General features: G+C 35.6%; 3 protein-coding genes across 4 annotated transcripts; 2 read left to right on the top strand and 1 right to left on the bottom strand.

Annotated features, from left to right (window-relative positions):
* Window positions 1-13: 13 nt before the first annotated feature.
* On the top strand, window positions 14-4,693 carry LOC105339507 (cys-loop ligand-gated ion channel). Of its 2 annotated transcripts, none has more exons than XM_066087707.1 (8): window positions 14-97; window positions 1,193-1,348; window positions 1,817-2,014; window positions 2,150-2,407; window positions 3,415-3,621; window positions 3,996-4,175; window positions 4,299-4,346; window positions 4,471-4,693. In XM_066087707.1, the coding sequence occupies exons 1-8, from the start codon at window positions 44-46 to the stop codon at window positions 4,567-4,569; spliced, it is 1,200 nt and encodes a 399-aa protein (XP_065943779.1). In that variant the 5' UTR covers window positions 14-43; the 3' UTR covers window positions 4,570-4,693. The 2 variants fall into 2 exon arrangements, with proteins under 2 accessions (XP_065943779.1, XP_011443382.3); XM_011445080.4 differs by having other exon boundaries at window positions 3,466-3,621; window positions 4,471-4,691.
* Window positions 4,694-4,837: 144 nt separating this feature from the next.
* On the top strand, window positions 4,838-7,591 carry LOC105339498 (uncharacterized). Its single transcript, XM_011445069.4, has 4 exons — window positions 4,838-5,281; window positions 5,852-6,053; window positions 6,292-6,495; window positions 6,713-7,591. The coding sequence occupies exons 1-4, from the start codon at window positions 5,004-5,006 to the stop codon at window positions 7,481-7,483; spliced, it is 1,455 nt and encodes a 484-aa protein (XP_011443371.3). The 5' UTR covers window positions 4,838-5,003; the 3' UTR covers window positions 7,484-7,591.
* An 859-nt stretch (window positions 7,592-8,450) lies between these two features.
* On the bottom strand, window positions 8,451-12,292 carry LOC105323475 (large ribosomal subunit protein uL22). Its single transcript, XM_034467432.2, has 6 exons — window positions 12,157-12,292; window positions 11,445-11,485; window positions 11,093-11,227; window positions 10,886-10,984; window positions 8,966-9,062; window positions 8,451-8,620 (listed from the first exon to the last, which is right to left on the bottom strand). Exons 1-6 carry the CDS (start codon window positions 12,194-12,196, stop codon window positions 8,472-8,474), a joined length of 561 nt encoding a protein of 186 aa, XP_034323323.1. The 5' UTR covers window positions 12,197-12,292; the 3' UTR covers window positions 8,451-8,471.
* Between the last annotated feature and the right edge of the window lie 568 nt (window positions 12,293-12,860).

The raw sequence follows: 12,860 nt of genomic DNA, 5'->3' as shown, positions 1-12,860 counted from the left end.
CTTGACGTATTGATTGGGATTTTGATGGCGCTTTAGTTTCGCCATGGACACTCCCAAAAACCAGAGTTTGATTCGAGTCATGAAAAAGGACAACAAGGTACGGACATATGACGTAAACATTTCTCAATTATGTCATGTCAGCAGCATACTAATAATAATGAACCGCCTTCTGGCGATCGGTATTAGAATTTAAACATTCTGTACCGTGTAAACATTATCGGTATTGTTACATGAATATTGAGAATACAAGTATTGCGAAATGGGGTAGAAATCGTGTTTTTTTTAAAATTATCTTGATAATTATACGTAATACAGAAAAATCGAAGATATTTTCAGTTTGAAGAGTTTTTAGAGACATTTTACACCTGTACTTTTTATATGTTAAACCACAGATAAAGTTAAAATTAACATGTTTCTGAGTAAAATATGACATCATGCTGCATATTGTGACGCCATATCGATCAGATGAATTTTTACTCAATCGATCGCTGAGAGTTGCCTTATCATACCCGCGTTTTATTTTTTTATGCCCGCATGTTAATCATTTCAATTTAGAATATCGAATTCCAAAAGGAAACTTTTAGTGCATATATGTAAGGAAATTTTATAGATCGGACACGACTTTTTCTTTCATCACCGACAAGTCTTCAAAAGCTTAACAATCAGGAAAAACTTGTTTATGATACAACTTACTTACAAACTAGCACATAAGCCATATAAATTGTAATACCCGGTATCCAAAAAATCCAGATGATTTCCGAATTTTTGTTAAGAATTTCCGTTGATTATATATTAGCGAAGCTTGATTGAGAAAAATAAAAACAAATGGGTAATCTTCAGGTACAATGATGTTTAAAATATATAAAACAAAACACAGTACTCTTCCGATTTCTTGGTATTAAAGCCCAAAAAATTGAGTCTATTATTTTAATATAGTAGTATAGATAGTGTATATGTAGTAAACCACTACAATAAATAAAGATTACATGTATATCTCTTATGTGATTGCTTTATTTTGGAAAAAACGGTATTCTGTATGGGTACAAGTATCAGCAATCAAGAGCATGACTACTAGCTAAAATCAAAACGGAATTGGATATCGTTGATTTTTTTTCGAAATTAACCGGGGGCAATACATTGTATTTCTTTCTTCAGATAATCTTTGTCTACATATATAGTGTTTTGCTAACAGGTCCATGTTAAAGATGTCGTTGAGGCCCAAAAAAAGGTAGTGCACCTTAAGGTTTCTATTCTTAACATCATTGAAGTCGACACATTGAAGGAGAGTTTTACGGCGGATGTTTTCTATCAGGCAAGATGGAGGGAACCAAAACTTGACGGTAACAAGGTGAAATTTGATTTTTGTATTTATTTAACATTTCAAGGAAATTTATTAAACTTAAGATTATTTGTTGTGATTTTTTTCAAAGAAAATCTGTGCGCTGTGTCACTGTAAATTTAAAACTACATAGTATTTTCTCATTTACTAGAATTTCTTTAGAAAACCGATTGTGACTCATTATACATCACTGCCAAAGAAAAAAAATGAAATGACCCACAACGCGGGTTATGTATTTTTCTGCAGTGTCGCTATTTTCATACCTGCATGAATCATCAAAGAAAGCATTTTATTGCTGAAGTGTTAGTCTCTAAATTTTTAGCATTCATCCAATGTTTTTGGTCACGCTTGTAATACCTGGTCTTTTTAATTTTTATGAGAGTTCAAATTGTGAAGAAAAAAAACTGCTATTCTTGTAAATGGAAGAAAGTGAAGACAGTTATCAAGATAGGATTTAAAAACGGGTTATTTTTATAGGGGAGTGATAACATAGATTGGACAACTTACTGGAATCCGAAGGTTTTCCTTTCAAACGCCATTGCTCAGAGAGACCATGCCACGTGGTTTGTGCTCCAAAGTGATGAGACTGGAGAGACCTATATCGTGGAGAAAAACCGCATGGTGGCCACTTTTACCGAGAGCATGGAACTAGCACTGTTTCCTTTTGATATCCAGGTTTGCGTTCTTTGATAACAAAAGTACATTTAACATTCATTGAGTAAAATATGTTGTTATTTTTTTATTCTTATTTATTTTTTTTAACACAATATTTCTAGCTCGTTTATATTTTGATTTCATTGTTATATATAGGATTTGAACATTTTTATCACGACGACGCTTTCTGAGGCGGAAGTTGGGTTTCATGAAGATGATAGAGAAATATCAAGTGTTCACACCGAAACATTTGCAAAGAAACAGGAATGGCAGATTTACGAATTTGTCCACTTTACGCCAAAAGTTTTAACTCAGGAATATGCCAACAATAAATTCAAAAAGCCTGGCATGTACGTCTTCTGTAGTGCGGCCAGGAAACCGGGGTTCTTTATGTGGAATGTCATTGTTCTAATGGTAAGCACCCTTCAGTTCGAATTGCCTTTTTTTAATTCTTGCAGAATGTTTAATTGACAATAAAATGGATTTTTTTAAATTTAGACTAAAAAATCTGCATATGGGTAGATGACGCTTTTGCCTATTGTGCGACGCTGTTGGACAAAAAGTGAAATAAAAAGGGTCTAAAGTTATATTTCAAAAGAAAGTATCCCAGTATATATGGGAGTGTCACGTACCTCCTCTGATATTTGTTTTAGTACATTATAAGTTCCCTGGCCCCAGCGACGTTTAATATTTCTTTGTTTTAGTACATTATAAGTTCCCTGGCCCCAGCGACGTTTAATATTTCTTTGTTTTAGTACATTATAAGTTCCCTGACCCCAGTGACGTTTAATATTTCTTTGTATTAGTACATTATAAGTTCCCTGGCCCCAGCGACGTTTAATGTTTCTTTGTTTTAGTACATTATACGTTCCCTGGCCCCAGTGACGTTTAATATTTCTTTGTATTAGTACATTATAAGTTCCCTGGCCCCAGCGACGTTTAATATTTCTTTGTTTTAGTACATTATAAGTTCCCTGGCCCCAGCAACGTTTAATATTTCTTTGTTTTAGTACATTATAAGTTCCCTGGCCCCAGCGACGTTTAATATTTCTTTGTTTTAGTACATTATAAGTTCCCTGGCCCCAGCGACTTTTGATATTTCTTTGTTTTAGTACATTATAAGTTCCCTGGCCCCAGCGACGTTTAATATTTCTTTGTTTTAGTACATTATAAGTTCCCTGGCCCCAGTGACGTTTAATATTTCTTTGTTTTAGTACATAATTATAAGTTCCCTGGCCCCAGCGACTTTTGATATTTCTTTGTTTTAGTACATTATAAGTTCCCTGGCCCCAGTGACGTTTAATATTTCTTTGTTTTAGTACATTATAAGTTCCCTGGCCCCAGCGACTTTTGATATTTTTTTGTTTTAGTACATTATAAGTTCCCTGGCCCCAGTGACGTTTAATATTTCTTTGTTTCAGTGCATTATAAGTTCCCTGGCCCTGGCGACTTTTGATATTTCTTTGTTTCAGTGCATTATAAGTTCCCTGGCCCTGGCGACGTTTGCGGTGGCCCGGAGTAAGATAGAGAACCGCCTACAGCTGTCAATCATACTGGTACTGGTAACGGTGACCTTCAAGTTTGTCACCAACCAGGTCATCCCCAAAATATCTTATATGACACACCTGGTAAGTTCATGGCTTGTGAGGATAGTTTGTTTCTTGGCATAGCGAAAATGCGTAACAGGCGAGCGTTCATTTTATACGAGACTGACATTTTCCAGAAGAGTATACGATTCTATCTGTGGGTTTTTGACTATCACTTCTGTGCACATATTCTCTCGTTGTGTCCCGTACTGCATATACTTTTGTATGAACATTTTTTTTATAAATCACAAAATATAATATAACCTATAATTTTGTGCATTATTTCAACATGTGGCAATGGGTAAGTAGAAAGAAGGATATCGGTATGAATTATTTTCTAAATTAGTTTTTTTAATTACTAGGATTCAAATGGTCATGCAATTGCAAGAAAATAACAGATTTCTTTATCTTTCCAGGATCGGTACATTATCGGGAGCACCATATTCCTGTACCTGATAGCGATGTGGCACGCTGGGTCGGAGACACTGGTCACTGATGACGACTTACTGAGTACCCTGGACCAGTACGCCTTCTATGGCTTCTGTGGATTGTTTGGTCTCATCCAAATCATATTCACACTGATAGTGGTCTTAAGTGTACGCCCCTTTATTTTAGATTACATATACATAGTTAAACCTTTTAGTTGTTTTAACATACGTATAACTTATATTTAGCCTATACATATAACTGCACGGGTACATGTATGCTTTATTTTTAAGGGTTCTACTAGACGATATGGAGTCAACAAGAAACTCAAGAACTATCATGTGCGTTGCAATAAAAAATGTGTTTTGATTTCGAGTCATGCCTTTTTATTTAAAAAAAAAAAAGTCGTGTGTGAATGATATTCAAAGTAATCAAACTTTAACACATATTTTCAACTTTTTACAGAAAAAACGACAGAACATTATGAGATCAGTAGAAATCGTAAAGACGTCCAAAACAAATACATTAGTCAAGAAACAGACCCTGGATTACAGTGCCGACTGAACGCAATAACATTTACATTTATTGAAGATCATCAGTGCTCATATGAATAACATGAGAATTGTTTAATTTGATTTGTTTAAATTTCCTGTTGGTAAAAGTCATATTTTTTGTATGGTAGTATTATCAATATAAAGTATTACACTTTTTGGTATTTGTTGTTGTATATTAAATTTAAAGAATGAATTAAAGAATATTTACATATCATATTAGCGTGTAATTTTTGCGGAAAACATATTATCATTCAGAACCTTGATTTATCGCCCGATTCAAATATCCTGTGTGATTTGTTTTTAAGCAGACGACTTGTTCGATAGAACGCATTTGTCAATTTCTACATTTTGAAACGAGTGGATTCATAAGACTGGTGAAAGTTTGATTTTTTGTGTACTAAGAATATTTTCTTTTTATAAAAAATCGTAATAAATGCCACCAATATGGAGGATCGAACATGTGGACGGAATTCTTCTGACGTCAGTCGATCTACATCTTCCTCTGTTCACTCGTCCCAAAAGAGGGCATCATCATATAGAGTTGCTTCATTAAACCCTAAAACTCAATCGGATTCTCGACGACAGTGCGATAGGTACCAACGTGAGGAGCGTGGTCTTCAAATGGCATCGTCTGAGGAGAAGTCAGTCCTTCCGATCAGCGTAAACAATAGTCCACGACAACAGATCTCTGACACGAGCACGCAGGTCTTTAGTCTCAACAGGTGCTTTTTAAGGGGGTTACAATGTATATCCTGCGACTATAGCTGTTAATCACTTGAGTTTCTTTTTAACGCAATCTGATTAAAATAAGATCTTTGATCCTTGTTCAAACCCAAACTAGGGGAGGCGTATACGTCTCTCATCACCACAGTTACCGCAGCACTTCCGTATAGAACCATTTAAACAAGACCTTGAACTTTCGGTAGGGTCTAACTATCTTTTTCTCCCGTCAAAACAAGTTAAATTGACGCTGGTTTCAAGAGAAATATATACAAATTGCGTACAGTTGTGTTAGCTCAAAAGCCAGAGAAATCTTGTCGATTTCAAAAAGCCATGGCTGAGGGATGAATAGACAGATTACGTCACATTGCTGTTTGATACAACTACCCAAAGTCCGAGCTCCTGTTAAAATGTTTCGAAATCCCTTTTCCCCAGTATTATTTTTGGGTAAATCATGGCACCAAATGCGGTTTTATTACTTGTAAAACATATTCATTCATTATTAAGACAAAGAAAATTTCTAAAATAATTTAAGATTTTACTGGTACATGTATTAAAATTGCTTGGTATAGTTCAATCAGTGAGCCTGTGTGCAGAATCTGCCATGGAACATCAAACACTGAACAGCTGATGTCCCTGTGTTACTGCGCAGGCTCTATCGGACTGATGCACGTGTCCTGTCTACAGAGATGGCTAGGGTCTTCCAACAAGACACAATGTGAACTCTGCCACTTCAACTTTGCCATTGAGAGGAAACCTAAACCCTTTTATATGGTATACATCGATGAAGTTATATCAAGCCTCGAAAAGTAAATTCATATATTAACTGTTTTACATTGTATATAATTGACAAAATTTTAGATATAGAACACAGTTTCACTTTGGAATAACTTCTGATAATTTTTCCTGCTGTTTGAACGCAATTTTTTTTCGAGAGTGGGGCTGGGTGGTGATTTTTTTACATACATTTATTTAATTTGTTTAAAGAAATTTTTCACCATATCTGTTTTAGTACCTGTCTAACCCGGGTAGTAAAGAGGACCGGAGGCGCCTGCTCTTTGACCTCGTCTGTGTCTGTCTGCTGACCCCCTCCACCCTTACTGTGGTCTCCCTGTGTATATACGGTGCCTCCAACTACTCACCCCACAGAGGAGAGTTCGCTGGGCTGGTGCTGCTGGGGACACTCCTGTTGGCTTTATTCATTGTGTGGTTGGTGGTAGGTACATGTACTATCTCTCTAAATCTGAGACTAATATACTGTTTGTAACACGTTATTCAATCAATCTAGTTAACGGCGTTAATTGGGTAATTAAATTTCTATTTTTAAAAGACTTCATTTATAACATCATCAAAGAGTCTCATTTGTCCTCCAAAACCATGTGTAAAAGTTATCAAATAATCAAGCTATGAAACTATTGTTTTATTTTTAAAAGATATGCTTACGAATAAACTTGAAGAAATGGGAAGAATGGAAGCAGTTTAACCAAAAAGTGAAACTGAAGTGTAGTCCACCCCAGGAAGACCGTAATAATACAGAGGGTCGGAAAGGCGAGGGTTTCCACCGGACAGATATGTCCAGACAGAGGTCACAGATGGGAGTCAAGATAAGCAGCATAGAAATCAAGGTCATTACTGAAGGTCAACATGGCGGCAGCGAGTACATATCACGCAGGACCTCTCCAGATTCCAGAAAAAGCGCTTTAAATTCTATTTCACGCCCCCTTCCACACCCTTGTGATAAATTAACGGAGGACCCATTTGTTCTTCAAAGACGCATCCCTCCCAGGTCTGACGACACGACCCAGACCTACTACATGCCCAGGGCCCGGGAACAGGCCCCTGGGCGGGCAGGCTACATGAACGGGGAGCAAGTTGTTGGTAACTGCTATATTTCCTCGTCGTCATCTAAAGAGAGTACGTCTATTGGACGGGATAGATACAGAACGACCCCTCGCTCTTGGGACGTGTCTCCACCGGGCCAGTACTACAGAGCGCCCTCTACGGCGGGACCGAGATCCAAAAACCATTATCACGATACATGTACTCCCTACTATGAAAACGAAATTTCTGTATCAGGTCCATCTGACACTAGGTCCGAGACACGAAGCAAGTCCGCAATGTCTTACAATGTGCACGAAAATAAACGACTGAGTAATTACATGTATAACCCAAGCGTTGTGTATCCAAAGGAGCGATACATTTAGACTGATGACAGCCTCTGCTGTGTTTTAGATTCATTTAAAATTGCATGAATTATTTGTCTAGTATTCATGTCCAAATTTCATCTTTAATAAAAGATCGATTTATCTTTTTATTTGACTTTAATTCCCATGTTAGTCCTTGAGGAGCAGATTTTCCCGACCTCTGGCTTTCATTATTTCCGTATTGTCTCCCTCTTGGAAGGGAGGGAATTTTTTACCCTCTAGTTCATGTAAACTAACACAGAAACCTGAAGCCCGAGGGTGGTTTTTATCGTTTATATTTAAAATAGCCTTAAAGTTCTGAAGAACCTTTCCAAAGAGATAGTGGGGAAAACGTAATCAGACGACCGTGAGTTTTTAATCTCTGGTTACCTAAAAATCTAGCGATACAGGGGAGGGGGGGGGGGGGGGTAAACACTAAGGAGGCTGGGTGGTCAATATATAATTATTAACTATCAGATCAACCTTACAGTTTTTAGAAATGATGTTTAAAGCTATACACTTTAATTTTGTAAAGGAAAATTCCAACTATATAAGATTTAGAATTTGAGCATTTTCTTTTGATCAATTATTCAATATATTCTAAAAATGGCCATGACCATCGAGACCTTTATCAACAACTCAAAATTCTCTGTGGGCAAGACTTCTAAATTAAATCGGTTGTTACCTTTTTAGTGTTTTAGGAATGGGTGATTATAAGAATTTGTCCTTTGAAAACAGTTTTATCACGATTTTATCAAATAAGCACTTCACAAGATCGCAAAATTCTTTCAAGTAGGGAGTTGTGGTGGTTGTAGCAAAATGGTGAATTGCACATTTACATCTCTGAAAAAGATTTTCATCATATTGTAGAACTATTACAAACTATTAAAAGCAGCAAAAGCATTTCTTTCTCCTGTAATGAATTGACATGCCCCTCAATTCAAAACTATCCCCTCATATTTCCTTCTATTAAACAAGGAACACAATCTACCAGTCAATAATAATTTATTTAGTCCCTCATCATCATTTTCTGTCTCTTGAGTTTTTTCTGGGAGACCTTCTTCTTGACTGGTTCATCCTCAGTGGTACCTGGTCTTGGCACGGCTTGTTCACGCTCAGCCAGGATCAGCTCAATGTGGCAGGGACTGCTCATGTAAGCTGGAAACACAAGCACTCACTTCAATACACAGCCTCAAATCAATACAAGTACCAATCTGTTTCTATATTTTGCTTGATCAATATCAAACATTCATTGGTCTCTTTTTAACACATCAAGTTACTTTTCTTCATTTTTCTTTTACAGAAAAATATGTATATACACAGTTTTATTTAAACATTTCTATTAAGTATATTGTGATACAAAGATCATCGGTAAAATTCCTATCAGCATCATCAACATCAGTTTTTACATACATGTACAAGTATAAAATATCTCTTTTTGACCTTTGGATTTGGTTTTATAAATTCATGATATGAGTAAATGGATGTAAAGTGTGTACATACGGTTAATTCGACCATGAGCACGGTATGTCCTTCTTCTCATCTTGGGTGCAGCATTCACCATGATGTGTTCAATAACCAAGTGATCAGTATCCAATCCCTAAAACAGATACAGTAAGACATAACCATTTCTGATCTGAAGATAAATCACTCATAACTGTACTAAAGAGTTGTACAGAAGAATATGAAAATATCAATATCAGCACGCATCAGAAAATGTGAACAATCAGGAAGATTCAGAATTACGTCCCAAAAGTTATCATCATTTGAATGCCGTCTATATAGTGTACTATATGTATTACATGTTCAGCTGTCAACTTTTGTAACACACATTTATTGAGAAGTGATTTGTTAGAGGATATTAGGTGTGACTGTCCATACTAAGATTTCAGTTAGAGGATATTGCGTGCGAATGCCCATAGTAAGATTTCAGTTAGAGGATATTGAGTATGACTGCTTACAGTAAGATTTCAGTTAAAGGATAATGAATGTGACTGACCATAGTAAGATTTCAGTTAGAAGATATTGAGTGTGACTGCCCATACTAAGATTTTATTTAAAGGATACCGAGAGCCACTGCCCATAGTAAGATTTCAGTTACAGGATACTGAGAGCCACTGCCCATAGTAAGACTTCAGTTAGAGGATACTGAGAGCGACTGCCCATAGTACGATTTCAGTTAGAGAATATTAAGTACGACTGCCCATAGTAAGATTTCAAGTTAGAGGATACTGAGAGTGACTGCCCATAGGAAGATTTCAGTTAGATGATATTGAGTACAACTGCCCATATTCAGATTTTAATTAGGGACCATCACTATTAGACGACCACTAATCAACATTACACTCTGGAAGTAGTCTAGAGTGTGTGAATATTACCACACCCAAAATTATCATTTTAAGTCTTTTACTTTATGTATTATTTTGACGCAAATTGTTATTTGTTTGAAAGGAAAATGTATCATTAATGATGATTTTAATCATTATTGCATTTTTTACAATCAGCATTTATCTTGATGCAAATTGTAACAATGCAAAACATAATAATCATTTGTTATTACATTTTGCTACACTGTTCATTCAATTACATTTTGTGTTTTTAAATACAACACCATTCAAAGGATTGTATATGTAAAATGAATATATAAGTACCAATATCAGCAAGCATCAGAAAGTGTGAACAATCAGGGAGACTCAGAATTACGTCCCAAATGTTATCATCACGTGAATGCTGATCAACACCCAACTTTCTAATACATGTAACCAATTGCATGTCCATTAATCAAAATATCCAACTTCTGTTAATCACATTCCTGTTGAATATTTATCTCAGAACAATTTATTTACCCAATGAACACTGGAAAGGGACAAAATACACTGTTTAATTGTTCATAATAAAAAGATAAAAGAAAATGGAAATAAATCTGCCATCATTAGAATATACCTAATTTGTTCCAATGTTATTTTTTTTTCCTTTTAACCAAATTAAATCATTACCAGTAAAAAATGGTAGAAAACACTGAAACAATGATTACAAAAAATCTCTTTCAAAGATTTTCGGGAGCCTAAATTACTTTAAGCTTGTGAAAAACTCTGCCATAAGTTAATTTTCGAACCATTAATAAAATAAAAGTTTATACAATAAGTATGTCTCAAACTCTGCACATATTTTTCATGAAAGTTATTAATCTAAAAATCAGCGTTTATTATATCAGTAATGATAACTTTTATAACAAACTTAACTTAGTTAACAAACTTTTGGAACAATTTCATACACATGAAGAAATGTCTGTTTTTATCAAGGTAGCATACATCAGAGCATACTCATTACAAACATCATAGTTCTCAGAATTACGTCCCTGAGAAAGTAGTCATCACCTGTATGCTAAAAGCTGTAACAACTCTGTGACACCCCGTAGTTTACCTTGTACTCTGCATTGCTCTCAGCATTCTTCAAAAGCTGCAATAAGAATTCAGCACTCTTCTTTGGCCAGCGACCTTGGGAATGCTTAAAGGCTTTAGCCTGGGTAATGAAAACAAAAACAAAATCTTTGAATGGGTGCAAGAATTTATATTTTTTTTTATCCAAACAACGTATTTATGACAGCAGTATGTATTTCTATGTACTTACCTGTGCACATCGTCCCACTCCGCCACTAAATCTACGGAAGGGAACCACTTCTTTCTTTGCCATCACATTCTTGAGGTATTTTGTGGCCCTCTTAACATGCATACGTTTGATGGCCTGTGCAGTTTCTCTTGTGTTCTGAATTCAAAAGAAGCAAATATTTTAAACTAGATGTATTGTGATTCAGTCAAACTTAATTTTTAAAAAGTAATTTCTATTGCCATTTGGAATTAATATTTAGATATTAATGTTTTTGGAACATTTACTTCATGAGAAAACAAATTCAACTAGGTTGAATATATTCATTTTTTATGTTTTCTCCATATATATGTTTTGTATAGTTTAAGATAATCACCTTAAAGTGAACACGGAGATAAGATCCCCTGGCCTTGGCCGCTGCAACAGAGAATTGTGTAAACATTAACATTCTTCATGAATTTGCTCAATTATTGATTGGTGGATGATGTTAAATTACAATGTTTACTAAAAGTTAAACAATCAACTCTGAATGAGATATGGACATTTTAATCATACAGTACCGATCAGACCCAACCTATTAACAGAAAGTAAACCCCAACTAAAACCTGGGTTTACTTTCTGGGTTTACTCTGGATTTACTAGAGTGAACCCAGAGTAAACCCCAAGTAAACCCAGAGTGGACACAGAGAGTAAACCCCGATCAGAAGAATACCCTGAAAGCAGACGCTACATGTGTATTCGGAATATACAAGGGGCAGGAATAACAGGCAGTAGGATGATAAGATAATATACAGGTCTGCTTCACACTTCAGTGCGTATTGTTGACTCCAAAAGCAATTCTCGAGTAAACCCAAAGTAAACCCAGAGTGGACCCAAGTTTTCAAAAAGTAAACCCAAAGTAAACCCAGAAAGTAAACCCGGGTTTAGTTGGGGTTTACTCTATTGTTAGGTTGGGTCTGATCGGTACTGTAAATGTTCCCTTTGCCCATGAATCTGAAACTACAGAAACAACTAATTGCAGGCACAAATTATGAACACCGGTGATTGCATGAGTTACTATTTACAATACTTGCAAAAGTGATACTTACATTTTGTTGGATTATCTGGTTCTGTGGCGTATCGAACCATTTTCTCGCTCCCTAAAAGAATAAACAGCACTGCAATGATCTCTGAAACCACTTTATGTGCATAGAGAAGCACACTAAATGCATATTTCACCAAAGAGAACAATCCTAATTACAGAGTTCTTTGAGACCGAGAGCGATGCGTCTAGAGTCTTGTGTTCAGAATGGAAATGTGTCGCTTTCAATATAAAATTTCAATGAACATTGGGGAGATATGACAAAATAAAATATATTAAGTCAATCATCATTAACTTGGGTATTTTTAAATGTTTGCGATTATATCAAACTACTGTTAATCATCCGATATAATCAGATTTTTTCATGTATTGTGAATATCATGTTTATGTACCCTAAAAATGGCCGGAAAAGGAAGTAGAAGGGCGTATGTAAATTAGTTGTTCCGAATCGACTAAAATATTCCGGATTGAAGTAGAATCAATCAATTTGATAAATAATTGAATTAGAGACATTTGCAATTTAACAATTATAATTACAACATTTAGTCAAATTGCGAGTGTGCGTTCACAACTTTCCAAATCAATGTCCATGACTTTTCTTCAACTACAATACATTAATCATGCGCGGATCCAGAATTTTTTTTCCCAGAGGAGTTGTGATGGGGTGGGAGGGGGGGGCTATTTTATCTCTCTCATTATTTTAAATAACTT

This window comes from Magallana gigas, chromosome 6, assembly GCF_963853765.1.
Source record: "Magallana gigas chromosome 6, xbMagGiga1.1, whole genome shotgun sequence".
Lineage (NCBI taxonomy): Eukaryota > Metazoa > Mollusca > Bivalvia > Ostreida > Ostreidae > Magallana > Magallana gigas.
Note: the sequence above shows the minus strand (reverse complement) of the source record. Positions and strands in the feature narration are given on the sequence as shown.